This window comes from Ursus americanus, chromosome 13 (genome assembly GCF_024610735.1).
Source record: "Ursus americanus isolate L20-20 chromosome 13, mUrsAme1.1.p, whole genome shotgun sequence".
Classification (NCBI taxonomy): domain Eukaryota; kingdom Metazoa; phylum Chordata; class Mammalia; order Carnivora; family Ursidae; genus Ursus; species Ursus americanus.
The window spans coordinates 62,671,783-62,696,843 of NC_142139.1; the positions used below are offsets into that span (position 1 = coordinate 62,671,783).

At 47.5% G+C, this 25,061-nt stretch overlaps 1 protein-coding gene across 1 annotated transcript; it reads left to right on the forward strand.

Moving 5' to 3' along the window:
- The first annotated feature begins 10,071 nt into the window (after positions 1-10,071).
- On the forward strand, positions 10,072-24,419 carry RP1L1 (RP1 like 1). The gene is made up of 3 exons (XM_087866359.1): positions 10,072-10,698; positions 17,590-17,731; positions 19,294-24,419. Exons 1-3 carry the CDS (start codon positions 10,090-10,092, stop codon positions 24,417-24,419), a joined length of 5,877 nt encoding a protein of 1,958 aa, XP_087722485.1. The 5' UTR covers positions 10,072-10,089.
- The last annotated feature ends 642 nt before the right edge of the window (positions 24,420-25,061 follow it).

A 25,061-nucleotide genomic window follows, 5' to 3' on the forward strand; every position in this document is an offset into this window, starting at 1 on the left:
TCCCTCTTCTGATTACCCCCCCTTTCTTTATCCCTTTCTTCCCCTACCGATCATCCCAGTTCTTATGTTCCATAGATGAGAGAAATCATATGATAATTGTCTTTCTCTGCTTGACTTATTTCCCTTAGCATTATCTCCTTTAGTCCCATCCATGTTGCAGCAAATGTTGAGAATTCATTCTTTCTGATAGCTGAGTAATATTCCATTGTATATATGGACCACAACTTCTTAATCCATTCATCTGTTGAAGGGCATCTCAGCTCCTTCCACGATTTAGCTATTGTGGACAATGCTGCTATGAACATTGGGGTGCATATGGCCCTTCTCTTCACTACGTCTGTATCTTTGGGGTAAACACCCAGTAGTGCAATGGCTGGATCATAGGGTAGCTCAATTTTTAACTTTTTAAGGGACCTCCACACTGTTTTCCAGAGTGGCTGTACTAACTTGCATTCCCACCAACAGTGTAGGAGGGATTCCCTTTCTCCACATCCTCTCCAACAATTGTTATTTCTCGCCTTGTCTATTTTTGCCATTCTAACTGGCGTAAGGTGGTATCTCAGTGTGGTTTTGATTTGAATTTCCCTGATGGCTAATGATTTTGAACATTTTTTCATGTGTCTGTTAGCCATTTGTATGTCTTCATTGGAAAAGTGTCCGTTCATATCTTCTGCCCATTTTTTGATTTGTTTATTTGTTTCTCGTGTATTGAGTTTGAGAAGTTCTTTGTAGATCTTGGATACCAGTCCTTTATCTGTAGTGTCCTTTGCAAATATCTTCTCCCATTCCGTGGGCTGCTCTTAGTTTTTTTGATGATTTCCTTGGCTGTACAGAAGCTTTTTATCTTGACGAAGTCCCATAACTTCATTTTATCTTTTGTTTCTCTTGCCTTTGGAGATGTGTCATGAAAAAGGTTGCTTTGGCCGATGTCATAGAGGTTGCTGCCTATGTTCTCCTCTAGAATTTTGATGGATTCCTGTCTCACATCGAGGTCTTTCATCCATTTGGAGTTTATTTTTGTGTATGGTGTGAGAGAGTGGTCAAGTTTCATTCTTTTGCATGTAGCTGTACAATTTTCCCAGCACCATTTATTGAGGAGACTGTCTTTTTTTCCAGCGGATGTTTTTTCCTGCTTTATCAAAGATTAGTTGCCCAAAGAGCCGAGGCTCCATTTCTGGGTTCTCTATTCTGTTCCATTAGTCTATGTGTCTGTTTTTGTGCCAGTACCATGCTGTCTTTGTGATCACAGCTTTGTAGTACAGCTCGAAATCCGGTATTGTGATGCCCCCAGCGTTGTTTTTCCTTTTCAACAGTTCCTTGGAAATTTGGGGCCTTTTCTGGTTCCATACGAATTTAAGGACTATCTGTTCCAGTTCTTTGAAAAATGTCCTCGGTATTTTGATCGGGATAGCATTGAAAGTGTAGATTGCTCTGGGTAGCATGGACATTTTAACTATGTTAATTCTACCGATCCATGAGCATGGAATATTTTTCCATCTTTTTGTGTCTTCCTCAATGTCTTTCAAGAGTGATTTATAGTTTCTAGAATATAGGTCCTTTACGTCTCTGGTTAAGTTAATTCCAAGGTAACGTATGGTTTTGGGTGCTATTGTAAATGGGATCGATTCCCTAATTTCTCTTTCTTTGGTCTCGTTATTCATGTATAGAAATGCAACTGATTTCTGAGCATTGATTTTGTATCCCGCCACATTACTGAATTGCTCTATAACTTCTAATAGTTTGGGAGTGGCTTCTTTTGGGTTTTCCATATAGAGTATCATGTCATCTGCGAAGAGAGACATTTTGACTTCTTCTTTGCCTGTTTGGATACCTTTGATCCCTTTTTGTCATCTGATTGCTGTTGCAAGGACTTCTAGTACTATGTTGAATAATAGTGGCGAGAGTGGGCATCCTTGTCGTGTTCCTGATCTTAAGGGAAAGGCTTCCAGCTTTTCCCCATTGAGAATAATATTTGCAGTAGGCTTTTCATAGATGGCTTTTATGAGATTGAGAAATGTACCCTCTATTCCTACACTCTGAAGGGTTTTAATCAGGAAAGGATGCTGTATTTTGTCAAATGCTTTTTCTGCATCGATTGAGAGGATCATATGATTCCTGAGTCTTTTCTTGTTAATATGATGTATCACGCTGATTGATTTGTGAATATTGAACCACGCTTGCCTCCCAGGTATGAATCCCACTTGATCATGATGGATAATCCTTTTAATGTACTGTTGGATTCTATTAGCAAGTATCTTGTTGAGGATTTTGGCGTCCATATTCATTAGGGAAATCGGTCTGTAATTCTCCTTTTTGAGGGGGTCTTTGCCTGGTTTGGGGATCAAGGTAATATTGGCCTCATAGAATGAGTTTGGTAGCTTTCCTTCTGTTTCTATTTTTTGAAAAAGCTTTAGGAGAATAGGTATTATTTCTTCTTTGAATGTTTGGTAGAATTCCCCAGGAAAACCGTCCGGGCCTGGAGTTTTGTTATTTGGAACTGACTCAATTTCTTCATAATTAATTGGCCTGTTTAAGGAATCAATTTCTTCCGGTTTCAATCTTGGTAGTTTATAGGTTTCCAGGAAGGATTCCATCTCTTCCAGATTGCTTAGTTTATTGGCATATAGCTGTTGATAAAAATTTCTAATAATCCTTCCAATTTCAATGGTGTTCGTCATGACCTCTCCTTTTTCATTCATAATTTTAATAATTTGGGTCCTTTCTCTTTTCTTTTGGATAAGTCTTGCCACTGGTCTGTCAATTTTATTGATTCTCTCAAAGAACCAGCTTCTAGTCCTGTTGATCTGCTCTACTGTACTTCTGGTTTCTGATTCATTGATTTCTGCTCTAATTTTGGTCAACTGCTTCCTCGTGCGTGGATTAGGCCTGTCCCTCTGTTGCTGTTCCAGCTTCTTGAGATGAGAATATAAAAACTGCATTTTAGATTTTTCTATTCTTTTGAGTGAGGCTTGGATGGCTATGTATTTCCCCCTTAGGACTGCCTTTGCAGTGTCCCATAGGTTTTGGACCGTTGTTTTTTATTCTCGTTGGTCTCCATAAATTGTTTAAATTGATTTTTGATTTCCTGGTTTATCGAGTCATTCCTGAGCAGGATGGTTCTTAGTCTCCAAGTGTTTGAGTTTCTTCCAAATTTTTCCTTGTGGTTGAGTTCCAATTTCAGAGTGTTGTGGTCTGAGAATATGCAGGGGATAATTTCAATCTTTTGGTATTGGTTGAGACCTGTTTTGTGTCCCAGAACATGGTCTATTCTTGAGAATGTTCATCTCTTGATGGATACTTGGGTTGCTTCTGCCTTTTGGCTACTGTGAATAACACTGCTATGAACATGGGTGTATAGATATCTGTTGGAGTTTCTGCTTTCAATTCTTTTGGGTATAGACCCAGAAGTGAAATGGCTGGACCATGTGGTAGGTAGTTCTGTATCTGATTTTTTTGAGGAGCAACCATACTGTTCCCCATAGTAGTTGCACTATTTTACATTTTGATCAGCAAAATCTCCATATCCTTGTCAACACTTGTTTTATGGATTTGTTTGTTTGTTTTTGATAACAGCTATCCCAAGGGGTGTGAAGTGGTATGGCATTGTGGTCCCCTCCTTTCTTTTTTCTAAAGAGAGAGTTGGGGGTGGGGTGAAGCAGAGAGAGAGGGAGAGAGAATCTCAAGCAGTCTCCTTGCTGGAGCCTGATGTGGTACTTCATCTCATGACCCTGAGATCATGACCTGAGCTGAAATCAAGAGTAGCATGCTTAACTGATGAACCACCCAGGCGCTCTGGTCCCTCCTTTTTTTATGAGTCATGTTTGCCCATTTGATCATCATGATATGACTATCAGGTTGTAGCACACTGACTCCCTGATGTGGTTATCACTTCACATCAACAGAACTTGAACTCGAATAAGCACCGTGCCTTTGTTATAGCTATGTGTATAACCCATGCTTGGCTCTTTGTCACACTGTATTTCACTGACTTTAATATACACAGGTTCCCTTCTCACCCCCATGTTTTACTCTCTCTGCAATCAGGATGTATTTTTCAATTAATAGCATGCCTTTGTCTGCCACCATGTCTTTCTTTCTTTCTTCTTGGCTCATAAGAAATGGTGCTCCTTGGCAAATTAGAGTCATTGAAAGGTGGTGTTGAAATGGCTCTAGCCCCATATACCCTGTATGGACCTGTGTGGAACTAGAGGAACCTATGAAAGGCTTAGCTGCCTGGAATGATAGCAGCTCTTATTCTCCATTGAGGCTACGTCCTGTAAGCATTTTTCTCTGGGGACATGTACTATTGACATCATCGTTGCTTCTTTGAGCTGTTGATGTGTAATACCAATCAACCCTTCAAGGCTTCGGCCACAGTGCTCTCCCCACTTCCTTCTCTCTCCCTCTTAGGTCTAGCTTTGGTGTCCTTGCCACTTGTAGTTTTTCTCCTGCAAAGCCCAGCCTCCATCCTGCCTACTTCACCCTATTTATTCTCTTCCTGAATCCATCACTCTTGCTGCCTGCTCCCGCCTCCAGCTCCTCACCCTGGCCTAGCCTGCTTCCAGGACTGCCGACAACACTGTTTCCTCCCCTGCAGGCCCACCCTGCCAATTCCTCTGCCAGAGCTATCACCTTTTTGAGCATTTCCTGTGACTTCTATTTTTTTCTCCTTTTGCCCCTTAATCTGTTTTTCCCTACTTCCCTCCCCCTCCCACACACAGCTGGAATGCCTCCTATGCTTTCTTGCCCTTCTTCCTCCTGAAATCCCCTGGCACCCCTCCCCCATCCTTTGCTGCCCTAAACCAATCCCATAATAGCTCCGACTGGTGCTGTGGGCCCTGGGGTTTGCTGGGACCCATTCAGCACCAGTGGTTCACTCCTCAGTCTCTATGCTTACCAAGACTATCCACCAGAGCTTGGCAGCCAGCTCCTGAGCTCTTACAGCACCTTGGTCACCTGGAAAGCTGACATCTGAATCCCCTCCAATCCACTCTGCCCAGCATACCTCGGTGAGGCCCTGCCCCCAGTGCAAGTTGGGTGGGGAGTCCAGGAGGTCTCCTTAGAGCTCAGTGGTGGGGCTTGGCTGCCAGAAGCCCTCTGTTGTTGGAGTGTTTCTCACCTTATCTAGACCCCCATCCCCCACAACCACCAGTATTCCCCCATTTGACCCCAAGCTGGGAGTTGAATGTGGAGAGCTGGAAAGCAGAACTTATTTGCTGTCCTCCAGCTCTGCACCCTTCTTCTTTTGCCCCTTTCCCCCAACTATCCCTTGCATCCAGAAGGGTCAGGCCCCTTCTTTCCTTTATACCCTTTTTATGAATGTATTTTCCCCCATTTACAGGGGAAGGAATGTCTTCTCTCTACCATGAGGGCGGTTCATGTGGTAAGGAGGAGCTAAATGGACTGGGGCCACCCTCTCTCTGGGCCAGGCCTGGAGTCCTACCTTGATGGTCTGTTAAAGAGTTCAAATCCTCTCCTGCTCGTGCTTAGGAAGAGAAACCTGATTTTATAAGAACGAAAGCAGTGAGGGAAAAACTGATATATGCAACTGTATGTATCAGCTGATTGTTAATCCTTTGTCCCACATCTGAGGGCCTGTTTTATATTTTCTCCCCTCCCACCCTCACTGGCATGTGGGAATGGGGCAGTTGTCCCATACTGGGAGCAGAGTGGGAGGATCTGGCAAGGGCTTGAGGGCTGTCCTCCCCACCCAAGGGGCCTTACTAACTCAGAAACCCAGCTTCGGAATCCAGGAAAAGCAGAACACTCATTGGTTCTTCTCCTTGGTGGGTCCAAGTCCCTTTCTATTTCAAATAATAGAAATCTCAATTCAAATCTATTAAACTAAGGAGAGAATTGTTGGCTTACATCACTGAAGAGTTTGTTTTTCCAGTCTGGGTAGTAGTTTTAGGCCTGCTGAGTCTAGGGGCTCAACCAGCTCCACAAAGCAACCCATGACAGTGTGAGCTTATTTTGACTTCCACTGGAGTAAGGCCAGTGCTGGAAAGAGGCCACCCAATCCTGGGAAACCACATGGGCCCCACACAGAAGGTGACTGACTATCTGGTTAGCTGGAGACAGGGGGTGGCAGGAGAAGTTTGGGTCCCAGCATTTGAGGGGGTGGTTCAGTGTTAAAACTAGGGCAGTCCCAAGGAAGCTGGGACAGTTGATCACCTTGGCCTGCAATGACATCTGCTTCTTATTTGTCCACTATTTTTATCAGATTCTGTCACTGTCCTCCTTTTCAGCATGTACCTGTTCTTGGATCTAATGCAGGAACCCTGAGTTTGCTTTTGCCAAGCATTGGCCTCTCAGATTTCAGTGGAAAAGGCCTTTGGTTCTATCGTTGAGGTTCCTGGTGCCAGAGCTGTGTTTGTGCTGCTCTATCCTCGCAGGGGCATTCACCAGCCATCTTAATAAAGCTGTGTCTGATGAACTCATGTGCAGTGCATCTGCTCCCACAGAGAGGATGGCCCTTCACCACTTCCTCGCCCCTTCCTCCAAACTGCTCCTCCCTCTGCTCCCTTGCTGGGTGGGTAGACAGTACCACCTCTCATCCAGATCCCTGAGCTTGAAACCTCAAGAGGGCCCTGCAGGACGCCCCACAGACCGTCTGTTGGTCACCAGTCCTGCTGGTGCCTTCTCAGCCTCTACGGGATCAGTCCCTTTGCTTCACACAGCTATTGCCCTCATTAACCCATTACTTTCCCGCCCCCCCAAGCCCCATCCTCCCTACCACTGCCAGAAGGGTGGATCTTTCTAAAATATTAGGATGACATCCTCTAGGGCTCTTGGTGAATGCCCAAGCTTTCTCCCTCCACTGCAGCTTTGCACATACGCCTCCACCCCAAATGCCCTGAGCAGAGCACTGATGGCAAGTATCTGTTATCCTATGGCCTTTCTTTGCCCTGATGCCACAGCAACATTGCTAGCTGATCACAACACACAGAAAGCCTGGGCACCTTTCCTCCCATTCACCCCAGTTGGTCAGAGCTGGCACCAAGGCCATATCTATTTGGCATGCTGGTTTTAACTCCTTCCTTCTCTGGCTAATCCTTACGTCTCGGCTCAGGAGGCTTCACATCACCTCTGCCAGGAAGTCTTCTCTGATTTGCTTTTCCTCTTAATCTGCTTTCAGTCATACCTTATGCATAATATATCTATAGCTATATACCTCAGAACATTTCTTATGAAGCATTTTATTAATGTACTTGCCTGTCACACTAAACTGTGACCTTTTGAAGGTGCATGAAATGTCTCAATAATCCTCCTATTTCCAGGACTCAACACAGAGCCTGGTACACAATAGATGCTCTGAAATCTTGACTGGGTACACAAATGAGTGAATGACTGGGTGATTGAATGAATGAATAACCTGGGCAGACCAGGTTGTTTTGAAGGTGAATGAATCAAAAGTTTATTAAGCCTCTTTGAAAATGAAAATCAATTTGCTTCTCCCTTCCCCGTAGCTGCAAGAGAAGGTCATACTTCTCTGTGACTTGCCAAGAGATGAAGCTGAACCTGTTTGTTTCAATCAGTGGGGCTGGAGAGCAAGCAGTTGCCTCACCTTCCCGCAAGGAGCAGTGTGAGTCATATGCGCCCTCACCTTTCACAGTGCACGGATCTAGGCCACCCTGCGTCCTTCAGCTTGCTCTCCTGGGTCCTACATTTTTTTCTAACTTTGTGTTTGTAAGCATGCACTCACACGTGTGTCCATGTGTGTGCACCCTGCATATGCATGTGTGTCTATATGTGTATTTATGCATGTGTGTAAGCCACCTAGTTATATGCAGAATCTTGTCAGTTACTTGGGTGCACCTAGGTGCATTCAGCAGGGGATGATCAAAAATTTCCCTCACCTTCTCTCAAAGGCCATGCACTTGGTCTCATGCTAGGAAGGAGTCTTCATGGTGAACTGTGGTTATTACTAGCCTGATCTTTGGTACTTTGGATCCATTTCTCTTTTTATTTCTCTTTTTATTCAAAACCCAGTTGGAGATCGAGAATTCTAATCCAAAAAGACGTTATTTTCTAGAAGAATGCCAGAAGAATGGGGCAGTTAGCCTCTTGAGTGTATGTTGCAATGTTACTCTTGCCTGGGTTCTCAGGGAGCTACAGAATGGTCTTTGCCTTTGGATTTAGGCCAGGTTTCTGCTTTCCCTATGAAGGCTCCCCTTCTCATTGCAGAGTTGCTGTCCTGGAGGTCTCTAGAGAGACCCTCTCTGCCCAGAACTGGGCTGCAAGGAGCAGAAAAGCCCTTGGAGGCAGCAGAATGCATAGGGGACATAGCAATGCTGGGAGACACAGTGACACTGGGGGACACAGTGACATTGGAGGACACAGTGACAACAGAGAACACTGACATTGGGGACATGGTGACAGTGGGGGACACAGTCACCCTTTTTTCCCCTCTCAGTCCCTCAGTAAGGGCCAAGAAGGATGTGAATTATCACAAGTGAAAATGGAAATCAAGTGGGAAGAAAAGTTAGTCCTGCAGGAGGACATGCCTGGGTAACAGCATCTGGCTGCTGCAGGGATGTTAGTGGGAGGTCTAAGAAAGCGGCTTAAAGGGATTAGTTGGGAGGCAGGAGTTTGAAGAAGCTAATTATAAAGTTTGTACCAGAGATGAGAGAGGATTATAAGGCCTTTTTGTGCACTGTGATTTTGAAAATGAGAGGAGTTCTTTCCCCTGAGATGACTGTGGGTAGATAGAGAGCAAAGGTAAGGAACGAAGATGCCGGCACCACTGAGCCATAAGTGGGCTTCGCAGCTACAGCAGGGAAGACCACCTTTACTTGCAGTGTGCACATTTATGAGGGTCCTGCTGTGGTCTGAACCACGTGGAAGTGGGAAAGGCTCCTCACCTGACCATAATTCATCAAGTGTCATCTTACTGACAGGATTAAGCATTGTTATGAGGATCTGCGAAATATGGACATTAGTAATCAGTGTGTATTTCCTGGATCCCTGATCTATGCTAAGCATGGGGCTTGGAACCCCAGGGAGTACAGGTTTTCCTCCCAGGCTGGGGGTACTTGGCCAAGAAGGATACAGGCCTGGGATATAGGAAATGTCGGGGGAGTTGTACTGAAAAATGGGGGTTACCCCAGACTGGGGGATTGGGGCAGGCTCCACAAAGGAGGGAATCTAAGGCAAGGTGCAGAAGGACGGGGGTTACCATGTGGGGAAATCCTCAGTGCCAGGAGGCCAGATAGGAGTGGAGAGTTCCTATGGGAAAGAAGCAGGAGCTGAGGCTCAAGGGGGCAGCCAGAAGAAAGCCTGAGAGACCCTCAAATTGTGAGATAACAAGCCTGAGCTTCTTCTGCAGACACTGGGGAACCATTTGAAGGGTTTGGAGCATAGGAAATGCCCAGGTAAAAACAGGGTTTCAGGACAACTTGGCCAGCAGGTGCACAGAACAGAGCATGGCAATGACAGGAAGAGCCTGTGGGAGGCTTTTCCAAAGTCCCGGGCAAGACAATGGGGCTTCCCTGAAGTGGGAATAGAAATGAACAGTTGAACGAAATGGCTCAACCCTATCAAGCCTGGGCTAAGCCCTCAGTCTCCTATGTCGATGGCAGCAGGCTGGGGTACTCTCCCATAGGGTCCATCATGCATCTTCCAAAGACTTTGGAGGGATGGGAAGAGGGGGACATTCTTTTTACTTTAAAGCAAACATCACCATATAATAAAGACTTGGTGGCATTCTCTTTGGGTTACAAGACTTTTTGTCTATACTCCTCCCTTGGGTTACACATGGGACCTCGCACTACTATGCAGAGTGAATATGGCTACATGTTACAGGTGGGATCCACTAAGACACAGACTATGTCATTAACCTCCTGGGTCACACAGGTAAGAAGTGGGAGGTTGGGATTTGAATTCACATCTGCCTGGTGCCAAACCTTTGGCCTTCCTTCTATTCCATCAAAATGGATTAACCAGCTTCTACATAGCTGAGTGGTATAAATTTGGGATGGTCTGGAAGCACCTCTGTAAAAAAGGGAGAGAGGAAAAGGAAACTCCCCTGGGTTGGTCTCTGACTTTCCTCTTCCTCTTATCCATTCCAGCTGCCTGGGCCTCTCTGCCATGAACAGCACCTTGAGGGATGCCCAGGCCCCCAGCCACCGTGAGTGCCTCCTGCCTTCCATGGCCCGGACCCCCTCTGTCACCCAGGTCATGCCAGCCAAGAAGATAACCTTCCTCAAGCGAGGGGATCCCCGGTTTACTGGGGTTCGCTTGGCTGTTGACCAGCGCACTTTCAAGAGCTTTGGTGCTCTGATGGACGAGCTCTCTCAGCGTGTGCCTCTCTCCTTTGGGGTGCGTTCTGTCACCACACCCCGGGGCCTGCATGGCCTCAATGCCCTGGAACAGCTGGAAGATGGTGGCTGCTACCTCTGCTCTGATAAGAAGCCCCCCAAAACACCCAGTAGGCCAGGCTGGTCACAAGGGAGAAGCCCATCTGCTCAGCAGTCGAGAGATTTTGAAAGTCAGTATGAGGCGCCAGGAACATCCTCTTCCTGCAACGGTCCTAAGGCCCCAAGGAGGATAATGCTGGTTAAGAATGGAGACCCTAGATTCCAGCAGACAGTGGTTCTCAGCCATAGAAATACAAGGAACTTGACGGCCTTTCTCAGCAAAGCCTCAGATCTTTTGCACTTTCCTGTGAAGCAGGTATACACGACGAGTGGGAAAAAGGTAGGCTGTTGGGGTATGTTATTTCCTTTAAAAAGCTCTCTGGACCTCAGATCAAAATACTTAGATGGAATGGGGAGGTTATTCCTTACAAAGAGGCACTGATTGCCCTGCTACTAATAACAGGTGAATTAAAGGAGTGGAAACAAGCAGTCAATTAAACAAGCAATTATTGTTCGTATTTTGGTTACCATTTAGTGAATGCTTAGTGAGTGCCAGACACCATGCCTTGCACACTTTTATTATTTTCTTATCCAATTCTTCTATTATCCAATACCACCTTTTTCAGTGAGAGTTCAACGTGCAGAAAACAAAAACTCCTCAAAGTACCTTGAGCAGAAAGTAATCTAATGCAGGACATTAGGGGATTCCCAAATCTTTGGACAGCTGGAGGCATGAGCTCTAAGATGGGTCTACAGGAATAGCTCCCAGCATTCTGCAGGAAGCTACGACCCTGCTTGAAGCTACTGTGATTATTGAGTTCAAGAATACTTCTCTGTAGTGTCATCCAAGTTTATGATGTTGGGATCAGGAAACAGCCACAGCTGCATATTGATATTCTTGACATGCAGGAGCACTGAGGTGCCAGGTTTAACCTGCTGCCTGGGCTGCTATGGCCTCCCGGTACCCACACATTTGCACAGCAACAACAACCAGAAGCACAAAGAGATGGTGCCTTCCTCACTTGCTTTCCCAGCCTTGATCAAGTGCATCTAATTGATGGAGAGCCCAATCTGCATACAGCCAGAACTGGGAAGAAGGCTAGTGAATGTAATTTTTGCCTTTCCAGCTCCTTCAGAACATGAATGTACAGCATAGGTGCATGGGATGGAGGTGGCTTGATCTAATCAACGTGTCCCCATAATCTAATCCTATTACTATTTAACGCTGTATACACTATTGTACCACTACTTAAATTGACAAGCAGCAGCTATAGCAGCGTGTTCCCACCTAAGTATGTAGCTGTCTTTCCTACAATAAAAAGATATTAGCGGGGCACCTGGGTGGCTCAGTTGGTTAAGTGACTGCCTTCGGCTCAGGTCATGATTCCAGGGTCCTGGGATCAAGACCCGCATCAGGCTCCCTGCTCAGTGGGGTCTGCTTCTCCCTCTCCCGCTCCCCCTGTTGTGCTCTCTCTCTCTCTCCCTCTCTCCCTCTATCATATAAATAAATAAAAATCTTAAAAAAAATATTCACCTTCCCCCCAGAGTCACATCAGCACTGTACCATCCATCCTCTGGGCACAAGCCCACCTCTGTAGCCTCTGTCTTAAGACTTAACTATCAAGTCACCAAAATACCTTTTTTTTTTTTTATGACATGACTCCAGATGGCAGGCTAATGAGTAATTTTTATTTTCTTTTTTTAAAATAATATTATTTTATTATATTATGTTAGTCACCATACAGTACGTCCCTAGTTTTTTTTTTTTTAAGATTTTTTATTTATTTATTCGACAGGATAGAGACAGCCAGCGAGAGAGGGAACACAAGCAGGGGGAGTGGGAGAGGAAGAAGCAGGCTCATAGCGGAGGAGCCTGATGTGGGGCTCGATCCCATAACGCCAGGATCACGCCCTGAGCCGAAAGCAGACGCTTAACCGCTGTGCCACCCAGGCGCCCCACGTCCCTAGTTTTTGATGTAAAGTTCCATGATTCATTACTTGCGTATAACACCCAGTGCACCAAAATGCCTTATAAAAAGTGCTAGAGGGAGGCAAGGGCAAAACATAGAAAATTGATTCATGCCTAGCAGAGTTGCCAAGAAAAATAGGTTATCTACTGCAAGGCCATTGATGGTATTAGGTTTCCTTCTGCTGTCCGTGTTCCCATTGCCCTCTGCCAGCCCCTCAGCTGAATGTGGTTATGGATATGGTAGATTGGCTGGACCATTTCCACCATCTAAATTATACTGTATTTACTATGTGCTAGCATGTGGTACCTCATTCCTGTGGACTCTGAGCCCTTGGAAGTCCTTCCTGAGCTGTTGTAGCCTTGTGTTAATTTTTACCACTGAATATGGCAGCCACAGAAAGCACTCAAGGGATTCCCTGGGCTATAGATGACTTTTTCCTCTACCCTTTTTGCATAAGAGCAGCCCTATTCCCCCCCTTTCCCTGACCCTATTTGCATGACAGCAACCCTATTCCCCCTAACCAAGTTTGAATAGGATCCAAACTCTCACTCTGCGAAACCCATTATGGAATCAATCATCCATTCAACATGGAACTCCCCTTGTTGCCTGTTGGTTCATTGTTGCAAGGATCCCCATATGGCCAAGTGACTGTCTAAACTTTCAACTTCACTGACCCGCTGTTGTGTCTCCTGGTGAGAACATTTTCCCTTGGACCCAGAGACCTCCAAGCTATCAGAGCCTGAAGTTGTTGGGATGGGAAGCAAAATGTTTGTAGCTAGGTCACAGGTGTAATAGTGAGAGGAGCTGCTCATATTCCCACCCCTTAATTCCCGGGTATCTGTAACCTGTGGAGAAACAGCGCTATACTGTATAGTGCTTGCCAGTCCAGAGCACATATCACATCTTGCAAGATAATGCCTCAACATTATAAAGTGATTCCTTTCAACTAGTGCCCATAGAATGAGCCACCATTCTCTAAGTTATAGCTACTTTTGGGTGATGGGATATATGGCTACACAGTGAATTCCATGGGTGTTCGTGCACCGCCTCTCCTCTTTTGCTATAAAATGAGTTCTTTGGATAGAAGTAATTTTCATGGATTATGGCAATATTGGATGATGTATTCAGTAAGTCCATGGATGGTAATACTGGAAGGATGTGGACAAGGAAGGAAATATATATTTAAAATTAGTGTCTATTCCAGTGAATCCACATTTCTGACTCCCCATGATGGAGGGGTTAATGTCATTACCTTCCCATGAGATGGCTGGCTGGGTACCTCAAGGTATGCTGCAAATCACAAGTGTTTTGGCACAAGTTTAGCATGGATCTCTGCTCTTGGAAGATTGGACCCTCAGCAGACGTGGCAGTCAGACCCACATGAATGAAGTACTTTACAGTTCTAGTTCATGTTTACTTTGCTGCTCTGTTCATGAGCCAATTGAGCGCACCTTGGGGTGGTTGGAAGAATGACTAACATCCATTGAACAGGTCATTTGTCCACATGATTATCGCCTTCTGGCGAGCATTCAGTGGGACACAAATGTTCTCATTTTCTGAGCACATTCTGGGAGACCCATTTACAGATTCTTCTCTAGAGTTCCCTGTCACCAACCCTCCAGTCTTGTTCCTTCCAAGGCTCTGATTGTCAGAATGAACTGCTAACCAATGCTTATGAATTGCCATAGAACTTCCTGCCATTGCTCCTTCCGTGAAAAGTAGCCAGTTAAATAACATTGTCCCTTGTACTTTCCTTCCCCACTGCCCTTTATGGTCTCCCACGTGGGTCTGTAACGGTGCAGCAGTCAACTTTTGACTTGTGTCAGCATATCCTGTGAAACCATCTGAAACCCAGAATCAAATATTTTCTTCTTCAATTAACTGGTCATAGGGAACTCCCTCAGGAAGTTGTAAGTGTGTAGGCAGGAGAGATGGCAATGCAGCAGAAGCAGGAGAACTAAGAGTGTGGCTCATGCAATTTACTTATGCCTTCTGTTCAAATGTCTGGAGCCTGAACTAGAACATGTCATCACCTCCTGATGATGGGGTGCTGCTTTGCACACTTGATGTACAGCTTGATGGATCACACAATGGTCATTTCAGCTGTATTTAAACAACTAGAAAAATTGGTTTCTGCATCTCATGTTTGGCTACAAGAGAAAAGAGATTCTTTTTTAGTATAGTAGAAGCACCCCGGTCCTCTGGCCATCCCTGAACTGAGAGTTTAGACCTTGAGTTTGCCATTTTCTTTAAGTCAGAGAAGCCAGCCTACTCCATAGTCCTTGCAGCTCTCATTCTCATTAGAAGGGTCTATCATGGCAGCCAGTGATGGTCAAAGTCCTGCTCTCAGTAAGTGATGCATTCTAGTGTCAGAGGTGATCATCCAAGAACCTGTTTTATCACTTTGTGTGGTAGGCCACCAGTGTTCCATTGTAACCAGATTATCACTGCCTTCAAACCCAATCAGGTCAGATAACTAATCCAAGACTCTTATCCTTGAGGGTCTACTGCCAGCAACAACCTCTGATACTGTACATTGATTGAATCAGTCATGATTGAGTATAGGAAACAGAAACCTCTGTAGGTATCTTAAGCATTAAGAAACTATACACAGAGAGTTTTGTGCTTAAATATTGGAAAGCTGGAGGATCATAGGCTAGGTTTCTGGAAATAATTCCCAGAATATCACAGAATTGAGCCATCTGGGTAGATACCTCTAACACAATCAAGCAAGTGGGTTGTTGGGGTGATGTCCCCGGAAAAATTGTGTTCAGTATCAGCCCACCATTGCTGTGGTCTGGAATCAGGCAGGGCATGTGCCACTGCTATCTGTTGATATGCAGAAAGTTGGTGACTGGGTACTGGAACAATGAGTGTGGCTTTTGCCATCTCAGCTGCACATGCCCCTTTATGCCTTTGCCTTTTTTCTTGTGGCAACAGTCAAAAGCAAAAGAAAGATGGGTTCTACTTCACTGTCATTTCTCCTACCTTGTTCAAGTGCATCTAATTATTGGAAAGATTTCATGGTTAGAATTCTAGCTGCAAGGGAGTCCAGGAGATATATAGAGAGCTTTGTACACTCTGCTGTACTGGAAATTACACCAGAAAGAGAGTAAAATAGAGGTTGACTAATCTAGGACATGATATCTGCTGCACAAACTCACAAGGCAATTCATGTTATTATTTCCTTTGTATAGGTAAGAAAATCGAGGCACAGAGGTTAAGTAATTTGCTCATAGTTGCATGGCTGGCAAATGATAGAATCAATATTAATAATGTCAGAGTCATAATGTAAGAAAACTCCTGAATTACGGCACATTTGCTATGTACTAGTGTGTGCTACATGCAGAAGATACAGTAAATAAATCTAGGTCCCTACGTTCAATTAGCTACAGTTTAGTGGGTATGGAGAAAGGGAAAGAGCAGGTACAAAAATAAGTTAATTGGAGAAAAAATATTAATGTATTTTCATATAGACTTAATGCAGAACTATTAGAGTTTCTGTAAATAAATTGGTCTCATTGTTCCCCAGGTCACGTTGTGGCAGGATTATCAGTTTTTAGGTCCTCAACTAGGTGAACACTTTCAATATACTCTCAATGACTCTTTTTTTGTGTGTGTGTGGATCCTAAACCTTGACGTCTTTCTAGATTGGGAACATTATTTAGCCCTGAGTTTTTTTCCCCCCTTGGAAAATTCTGATTTCCTGGAAGTATGACTACATCTATAAATTGATAGACTTGGGTCATGTTTGTATTTTTGTGATGCATTAGAACTCTAAATCAACAAAGAAATGTGCTTAGTTGTTTGAAAGAAACTTCTAATTAACTAGGTTGAAAGAGATAGTGTACAGCTAATTTAATGTCATTTGTGAAGAGAGAATGCAAGAATTCTCTTTTTCTCATTTCCTTGTTAATGAACATACACTTCTAATTTGAGAAAATAAAGAACTGATTCAACCCTTTGAAGATAAAACTAAATCCCCCAACACTGCCAATTACAATATAATGTCATAAATAGTGCAAAGTCTCACATGTGTGGTAGGGGCCTCAGAGCCATGTGAGATTTTTCTGAAAGCAAGGACCTGTTTTCTGGAATGCAATGTTGCCTGCTCAGCATCCAGCCCAGGATGTCCTAGGGTGGGTGGGAAAGGATGGCAGGTGGGGAAGGAAAGCTCTGGGCAAGAGCCTAGGGAATAAATGGAGGAACCTGTAGAGAGAGTGGCCTTGTCCTTCTCTGTTCCAGAAGGGCTGAAAACAGAGGTGATGGGCTCGAGATTATACTGGAAAACACAGATTGGACCCAGGAGAGAACTCTTTGCGAGAAATGAGTGAGACAGTGAATCAGATCTCCATAGGGCGGCTGGAGGCCCTTCTGCTTTGGTTGCTTTTATTTTATTTATTTATTTATTTATTTATTTATTTATTTATTTATTTATTTATTTAAACATTTGTTTTATTAATTAATTAATTAATTTTTTTTCCAGTCTCACATCACAGGGATTGTTTCTCCTTTTTTTTTTTTTTTAAAGATTTTATTTATTTATGTGACAGAGAGACAGCCAGCAAGAGAGGGAACACAGCAGGGGAGAGGGAGAGGAAGAAGCAGGCTCCCAGCCTAGGAGCCCGATGTGGGACTCGATCCCAGAACGCCAGGATCACGACCTGAGCCAAAGGCAGATGCTTAACGACTGTGCTACCCAGGCGCCCCCCCTTCCTTTTTTTTTAAATAATAATATTTTCTTATTATATTATGTTAGTCACCATACAGTACATCCCTGGTTTTTGATGTAAAGTTCCATGATTCATTAGTTGCGTATAACACCCAGTGCACCATGCAATACGTGCCCTCCTTACTACCCATCACCAGCCTATCCCATTCCCCCACCCCCCTCCCCTCTGAAGCCCCCAGTTGCTTTTAAAAAATACATATTCTGGAGGGTGCAAGTGTGGTCAGGGAAGCAGGTCAAAGACTTCTTGAAGTGATTTCTACCTGAGACATCCAGAAAAACCCCTAAACCACACAGGCCTTATACCAGGTGGAGGGAAGGGTACGGGTAGAGAGGAAGGTCATGGTGATAGGACCTCAGCCCCTGGTTAGTTATGGAGGTATTATGGCAAGTGGATAAAATCAGGATTTTGGGGTGAGATGTGCAAAGTTCAGGAAAGGGCCAGAGTGATCGGATTCTTCCTCTTTGTCTCCCTGGGCAGAAGATGGGTTCTACAAACCAAACCTCCTAACTCAACATTCTCTTTCTTCAGGTGGACTCTCTGAAGGGTCTGCTCCACAGTCCCTCAGTGTTAGTATGTGCTGGCTACGAGTCTTTCAAACCACTGGCAATAGAAGATTCTAGAAGATATGGGACTGAAACTTTATCTGGGCAGACTCCAAGAAACAAAACCGGTGAGTTAGTTTTGGAGTTTCCCCAGTTTTGTTTGCTGGATAGTGGTGCAGTAGGACTAGGCAGATATCCCTTCAAGATAATTTTAAAAACCTGTCTTTTGCTCCAATTTTTGGGTATCCCACTTGTTTTGGGTCACCCTTGCCTCTTCCTCTTTCTTACTGCCATCAACCTTAATTGGGTTGAAATTTGACTGGTGTGTGAGAGAGGGGAGTCTGGTATTTAACAAGAACAGAGATTAGGAGATCTTGAACTCGAAGTTTCTAGTATCTAAGATAAGCTTCATTAAGGTGGGCATGACATTATGGAGGCAATGGACCATGGGTATGTGACATTTGCATCTTTCAAGAGTCATGAGTCCCTAGACAACAGTAGAAGCCAAATGGACTAAAACTAACAATAACATTGATCCTCCGTCTATTCATCAATCTATATATCCAACTGTATGTGTAACCCTACAAAAAGCCTACTATGTGCCAGAGTGTAGGCATTGTTATTTAAAAACACATTATTTTAAAGGCATAATTAACAATTCCAGGTTGAAATTTCCAGCAAAATCATCAGAATGGAAATGGGCAAATTTGGTGAATAAACAAAATAATATCCTTTGTGAAAAGCTGCTAAGAAATGACAATAATGGTTTTGGTGATCACTGCATGCCAGGTGTTAGAGGTACAAAGACCTGTAAGCCACAGAGCCCCCTCTGGAGGAGCTCTCAGTTTCATTAGGTGCTTACGGAAGAGCAGACCTTGTTGAAACCTGTCCAGATGGACTCATGTTGTGGGATCTGTTCTACTGCTGGCCACAGGCTCAGCCTCCCCTAGACGTTTCCTCTTGCCAAGCAAGAGGAGATGAAATGAGAAAGTACTAAGGGCTTCATTCTTTCTTGGGATCACTTCTTTCTTCCTTCAGTTGGCTCCCTTTTCTTCTCCTTGTCACGGCTAGGGTGCAAGCTTGACTATCAGGACTTGCTATTGTGTGTCCAGGTCCTTCCTTGCAATCATTTATCAACCCCAAAGCTTGATGAGTGTTAGGATGAGAAATCACCACTAATAATTGCAAAGCATTTTACAGTTTACAATCAGTGCCTATGCAGGTGCTTTTTGATGTTGCTTCCTGCACTGGGGGTGGGAGGGAGCAGGGCCCGGAGTTAGCTCTGGGCACTGCTCCTCTGCCTCCCAACTCTGTTGTCTCTTGAGCACATACTTGGTGCTAACAACTCTGCAGAAAGTTTTATATGCATTGCCTTGCATCGTCAAAACAAACCTACCATTATTATTTTACAACTCAGTAAAGAGGCTCTGCCAAAAACTACACAGCCAGGAAGTGGCAGAGTTGAGCCTGAATTCAGACTGTAACTTCATCTCACTGGGCTTTGCTGGTTCACAAATTGCAGACTGGATAGTCATTCTAGAATGGTTTCTGTCCTTACTTTGTGGTTTTGGGGACAGCAAGGGTGTTTAAGAGATGAAAGCCTCATGACTAGTCTTTATTCTCCGACCCTGAAGCTCCCCTTAGTAGCTCACTGTCTTTCCTCTCTTCTCTTACTTTCATTGTGTGCCAGGAAGCTGGGGGCCAAAGGCCAAGCAGAGTGTGATCCACTCAAGGTCCAGGTCGGGCAGCCGGCCACGGCGGTTTTCCTTGCTGTCAGAGAGGTCTGGTCTCAGCAACCCCCCGGTGTCCCTGCATTGTGCTCAGATGGGCCCTGCTCTTGACGGACAGCCTCAGGACGTGCCTGCCCAGCTCGGCCCATTGGTGGCCAGTGACGATGTTGAGAAAAAGGTCCGCATGAATGAGGATGGCAGCCTGTCTGTGGAGATGAAAGTCCGCTTCCATCTACTTGGCGAGGATGCGCTCCTGTGGTCCAGGAGGGTGGGGAGGGCCAGTGCCCTCACAGCAGCCAGTGAGGAGGTCCCTGTCCTGGGGGAAGTGGACTCCTTCCACTGTGTGTGGGAGGACCACCCTGGGGGCTCCTCGGAGCCTGGGGCACAGGGACGGGGGCCCTGTGAGGCAGGATGTGAAGAAGCCCTTAGCCGAAGCCGGTGGCAGCCAGGATCCAGGTATGAGATCTGGATGAACCCCCTGTACTCTACCCAGGGAGAAGGGACGGCCTCTCAGAGGAGATCCAGGCTGACCCAACACTCCCATTCCAGGAGGCCCTGTAGCCAAGTGTTCACCAGCAGGAAAAGAAGCAGCAAGGACAGTGTCAGCCCTGCCTCCAGTGACAGAGCCCCCAAAGACTCTGAACCAAACTCCTCCTGCTGCTCCAGGTCTCCGGAGGGCAGCGTGGGCAGCTGCGACCTACATTCAGCCCTGGGGGCTGCCTCTCAGAGGGGAGCAGAGTGGGAAGCTGGCAGCCCATGCAGGATTAATGAGAGCCCAGGTCCACAGGGAGCAGGGCAGGGCAGCAGGGAGCGCCATTGCTGCCTGAAGCCCCAGACCCAAGGCTCAGCAGGTGCTCTTTCTGACTCCTCAGGGAGTGCTGGGTCTCACGAGGAGTCTAGTGAAAGGGGTGAAGAACACCAGGGCTGCCTGAACAAGACAAGGGCCGTGACTACTTCCTGGACAAAGGCCACTCAGGGGGAAGGCCCCAGTCCTCCCACGGGGAGTCCCTTGTCTTTGAGGCACAAGGACTCACAGGCAGAGGAGAGTGGACAGGGTATCACACACTCCCAGGCTAAGGGTAGGTCTGGGATAAGACCACCCTTGGCTCTAGGTCATTCTGGCTCTGGGGACACTGCAGAAGGCCATTCTCCACCTTCTGCCTGCGCTTCAGTCCCAGGCAGGAGGAGAAAGAAGGGCAGAGCCAGTGCTGTGTCCTCACCTAGCATTTCTGGCCTCAGCCGAGGGGCTCAGCTAGGCCGCTCCAGGCAGCACTACACCCGAAGGCACACCCACTGCCCATGTGACTCACCTGTGCCCAGGCAGATGCCGGGACCTCCCAGCGGAGGCAGGGCCCATCCAGATGGCCCAGCGCCACCCCTCTCTGCAAGCTCACCCAGTGCCAGGAACCAGGCCTCCCAGGACATGGGGCCATCCTCCTCTGCTTCTCTTCATTCCCAGTATGCACAGGGGGTCAGCAGTGCTCTCATTACCCCTGTGAGCAATTCTGGTTCTGCTTCCGATTTCTACCCCCCATTCTCTTCTTCTGCTGAGACTGAAGGGGACCCTGAGTTCAGGGCACGCTCACCAGCTCCCACACCTTCCAACATATCAGACTCTTTGAGCAACCAAGCTGATGGTCTGGACAAAAACTCAGGGGGTGGCATTCCCAAGCCTTCCTGGCCTTTAGTTGGACAGCCCGAGGCAGGGAGGCCAGGAACCCACCGAGGCTGCTGCTGCTCAACGATCAGCACATCCCTGTTCCCCGGGACCCCCAGTGATAAGACTCATGCCCTGCAGACCTCCCAGCCACTGGGCAGCCAGGGGCCCTTCTCTGAGGTCTGCTTGATATGCAGCAGATACTGTCCCACTCCCCCAAGGACATGGCCTTTTGTCAAGAAACACCTTTTGTGCAGCAGCAGCCCCGGTGCTGACTGGGGGCCAGGTGGGGGACAGCTGAGGGAAGGCAAGCTTGATGCATGGCGACCGCGGCCCCCTGGCTCTCAGTCAGGGGCAATGGGGAAAGCAGTCAAAGCCTCGAGAAGGGGCAGCTCCAGCTGTGGCCTCAGGTCTGGAAGAATATTCCACGGGAAGGTGGCTGGTGGAGGGGAAAGCCTGGAGGGGCAAGAGAAAGATGGCAGAATGGCACTGGGTGCTCTGCCCCGAGCCTCACCAGATGCTGTGGTCCGTGAATGGCTGAGCAACATCCCAGAGGAGCCCATATCCATGAAAAGTGAGATGGTGGGTGAGAGTACAGATGTGACCGGGGGTGATCCAGAAGGCCCCAAGGAGGACCCTGTTGACAAACATTCCCCAGCATGTCTAGGGGAGCCAACGCAGGTCAGACAACTGTCACATGAAGGGGCCGCCAGTGAAAAAGCAGAGCCAGTGACTGGTGAAGCTTGTCCCAGGTCAGGACAGGGTCTTCCTTGTAGTGGAGTTTCCGAAGACCCCAGGGAGGCTGGGTCAGGCAAAGGCATGGCCGTGGACTGTGGTGTGGGCCCTTGCGTGCTTCCGCACAAGGTCTCTGCCTCCATACAGATTATGAAGGCACTGATAGGCTCCAAGCGGGGCCGGCCCAGTAGCCTGCCCGAAGTGTCCAGCGCAGCAGGCAGGAGGCTCAGCCGCTCTGCCCAGGCCCTTATCACATGTCTAGCTGGACTCCACTTCTTTGATGAAGACCTTGGGTCTACCACTGGCCAAGTGAGGTTCATAGACTCTCCTCGGTACCAGGAGCTCCTGAGCACCTTCCAGGCCCTGTGGCCGGGGTGCGGCCCCAGGCGAGGTGAGCCAGTCTCAGGCCTCTGGGAGCTTGGCTGGTGCCAGGCTCTGCCAGGCCTCAGGTCCAATATCATGACTGAGGACTTCACGCCAACGTCCTCATCTGGCGTGGATGTCGGCAGTGGCTCTGGAGGCTCAGGGGAGGGCAGCGGACCCTGTGCCATGGAGTGCGCCCTGGTCCCTGAGAGCATAACGCTGCCCTTGAAAATCCCCTGCCAGAGGCCTGATTCTAGAACCTCCGAGAACCAAGAGGATCCAGGAAACCAACAGCTGAGTAGTTCCACAGCCTCTTCCAATTCCCAAGCATGGGCTTGTGGCAGCAGAGAAGATGAGGCAGAGAGAAACAGTAGGGGGCAGGTGCTGGGCAGTAACCTGGACCAAGTAGTTGAAAACACAATGCAAGAAGAGGAGGTACCATTAGAGAAAGTCAGAGAAGAAAAAGAAATAGCAGAACTGCAAGGAGAGGGTGTCCAGGGATTCCCAGAAAAGGGAAGAGTCATGGGACAAGAACTGTCAGAGGCTAACTCTCAGGAAGGGGAGGGTGCACAGGAAGGTAAGAGTACACAGGAAGAGGAAGCAGGAAGAGACCCTGCCTCCACTATACTTTGCCCTCCAGGGAAAAGAGAGAAACCCATAGAGCTCCCTAGGAGCCTCAGCGAGAAGGATGCAAATGCCAGTGGCCCCAAACTTGAGCCTGGTTTGGAGAAGTTGTCCAAAGCTGCTGACACACACCATGTGCAAACCCAGGCCAAGTGCACCCAGGGGCTTGGAGAGACGAGCTCTTCTGCAGCCCGCAGAGTGTCTCTGGACCCTGATCCCCTCTGGGTGTCCAAGTTGCTGAGGAAGATGGAGAAGGCCTTCATGGCCCACCTCTCCAGCGCCACAGCTGAGCTCCGAACCCGCTGGAGTCTACAGAACAACCCCCTGCTGGACCAGATGGTAGCGGAGCTGCAGCAGGACCTGGGCCGGCGGCTGCGAGAGAGCACCGAGAACGAGCTCCGGAAGATCCAGAGCCGGGCAGGGGGCAGGACGCCAGGGCCGGCCCGGGAAGCCCTCAGGTGGGAGATGTCCCTGCAGACCGAGCTGCGTAGGCGCCGCCTCCAGGGCCTGCGGCACCTCTCGGCCTTCTCTGGGCAGGCTGGAAGCCCAGGGCCCCTCTCCTTCCCCGCAGAGGAAGAGGCATCCACACTCAGCGGAGCCCTGGGGACCTGGCTGGTTGGGGAGGCTGAGGGGGAGGAGTTTTGTCCCTGTGAGGCCTGCATGCAGAAGAAACCGATCCCCACGTCCCCGAAGGACACAATGGGGGCATCCAGGGCACCCATCAGAAAGGCCTTCGACCTGCAGCACATTCTGCAAAAGAAGAAAGGGGGGTGTGCTAGTGGGGAGGCCTCTGAGAAGAGAGGGATGGAGCCCCTTCAGGGGGACCCCTTGGGGACAGGGACTGTCCAGGATGGAGGCCTGGAGCTGGGATTAGACCAGGACCCTGGGACAGAGGGGGCTGAGGGTGAGAGCAGCCAGACCCTTGGCAGAGATGGAGACCCCCCAGGGGGAGAGGAGGAGGCAGCTGTTCAGGAGAGAGAAGAGAGCACAGGTTCCGGGCAAGGCAATGGCCCAGAGGGAGCAGGTGGGGAGGAGCAGGGCTCTGGTGGGAAGGGAGAAAACATGGAAGAGGGCTCTGGGGCGGATGCCAGTTTGGAAGGTGAAGCCTCGGGAGGAGGTGACCCAAGTCCAAGAGGACAGAACTATGGTGTCAAAACTGCAGAGGCCGGGGAAGCTGAAGGAGAGGGGCAGCTAGAGTCAGGGGGAGGAAACCAAGGGGAGAAAGAAGGTAGCCCGCAAGTCGGCTGGGGAAAGGGTCAGCCAGGTGAGACTTCTGGAAACAGCAGCCCAGATCAAGAGGGGAAGCCAGGACTGCCCCCTACCCCAGGTGGACACAGCCCTTGCCAAAGGTCAGGCTGGAAAGCAGGCCTCGCCTCCTCCAGCATATCATCTCTGGGAAACTGTTCTCAGCTCTCTCAGAAAGGCTCTGAAGAAAAGCCTTTGAACGGCGACATGAGGAACATTGAAGAGGAGTCCAAGGGAGTACCTGGTCCAAAGAGAAAAATCACAGGCATGCATCCGGAAAGCTCCACTTCTGAGCAAGAAGGGGTGCCCTTGGGCCCAAGGTCTTCAGAGCAGGAGGCAGATGAGGCTTCTGGCCTAGAAGCTGAGAAGGTAGTTAAAACTCTTGCTTTCACAGAAATGAGGTTTGAAAACCTCACCCTGGACAGGACAGATGGCTTTGGCCAAGATGACTTAGATTTCTAGAAGTCTAGCTGCAAGGTGGTCATGAGTCTGTTTTTATTAATACTTTGTCTACACACCTGAGTGTGGCTCGGTGCCCTGGAGATGTGCAAAGAGCATGGAGAAGCATCAGGACTTGCCAAGGACACAGCCACGCTATCCCTGGGTTTTAAATTCTGGAGCTTCACAGGGCCCCGCTGGCCAATCCCATGCACTGTGTGAAAGAGGGTTATCTCAGATCTGCCCTGTTATCCGAAGTCAGCTGGACCCCTCCATTTTCCTGCTGAGCCCAGGAGGATGGAACTGACTGGAAATGTTCCAGGAGAGTTTTTGTTTGTGTGTTTGTTTTTGGTCTCATTCTTTTGCCTATTGATCTCCAGTTATTTTTCTCCTTGGCCTCTCTTGGCATTCACCTCGTTCGACTTTGAGGTGCTTTTTTTCTAGTCTTGAATATATTTGGCAACTCTGCAGATGTGACTACTTGGAAGACACGGATAAATTCAGGGTTATTAGACAAAATTTGTTCTCAGCCCCAAAGTCCAAGTGTACGTCCTTAATTCATATATATATTGATGAATATACATAATGGTAATGTAAAAAATTGGGAAAGGCAAAAAAAAAAAAGCAGGAAGAAGGAAAAGCAATCACCCATTGTCCCATCACTTG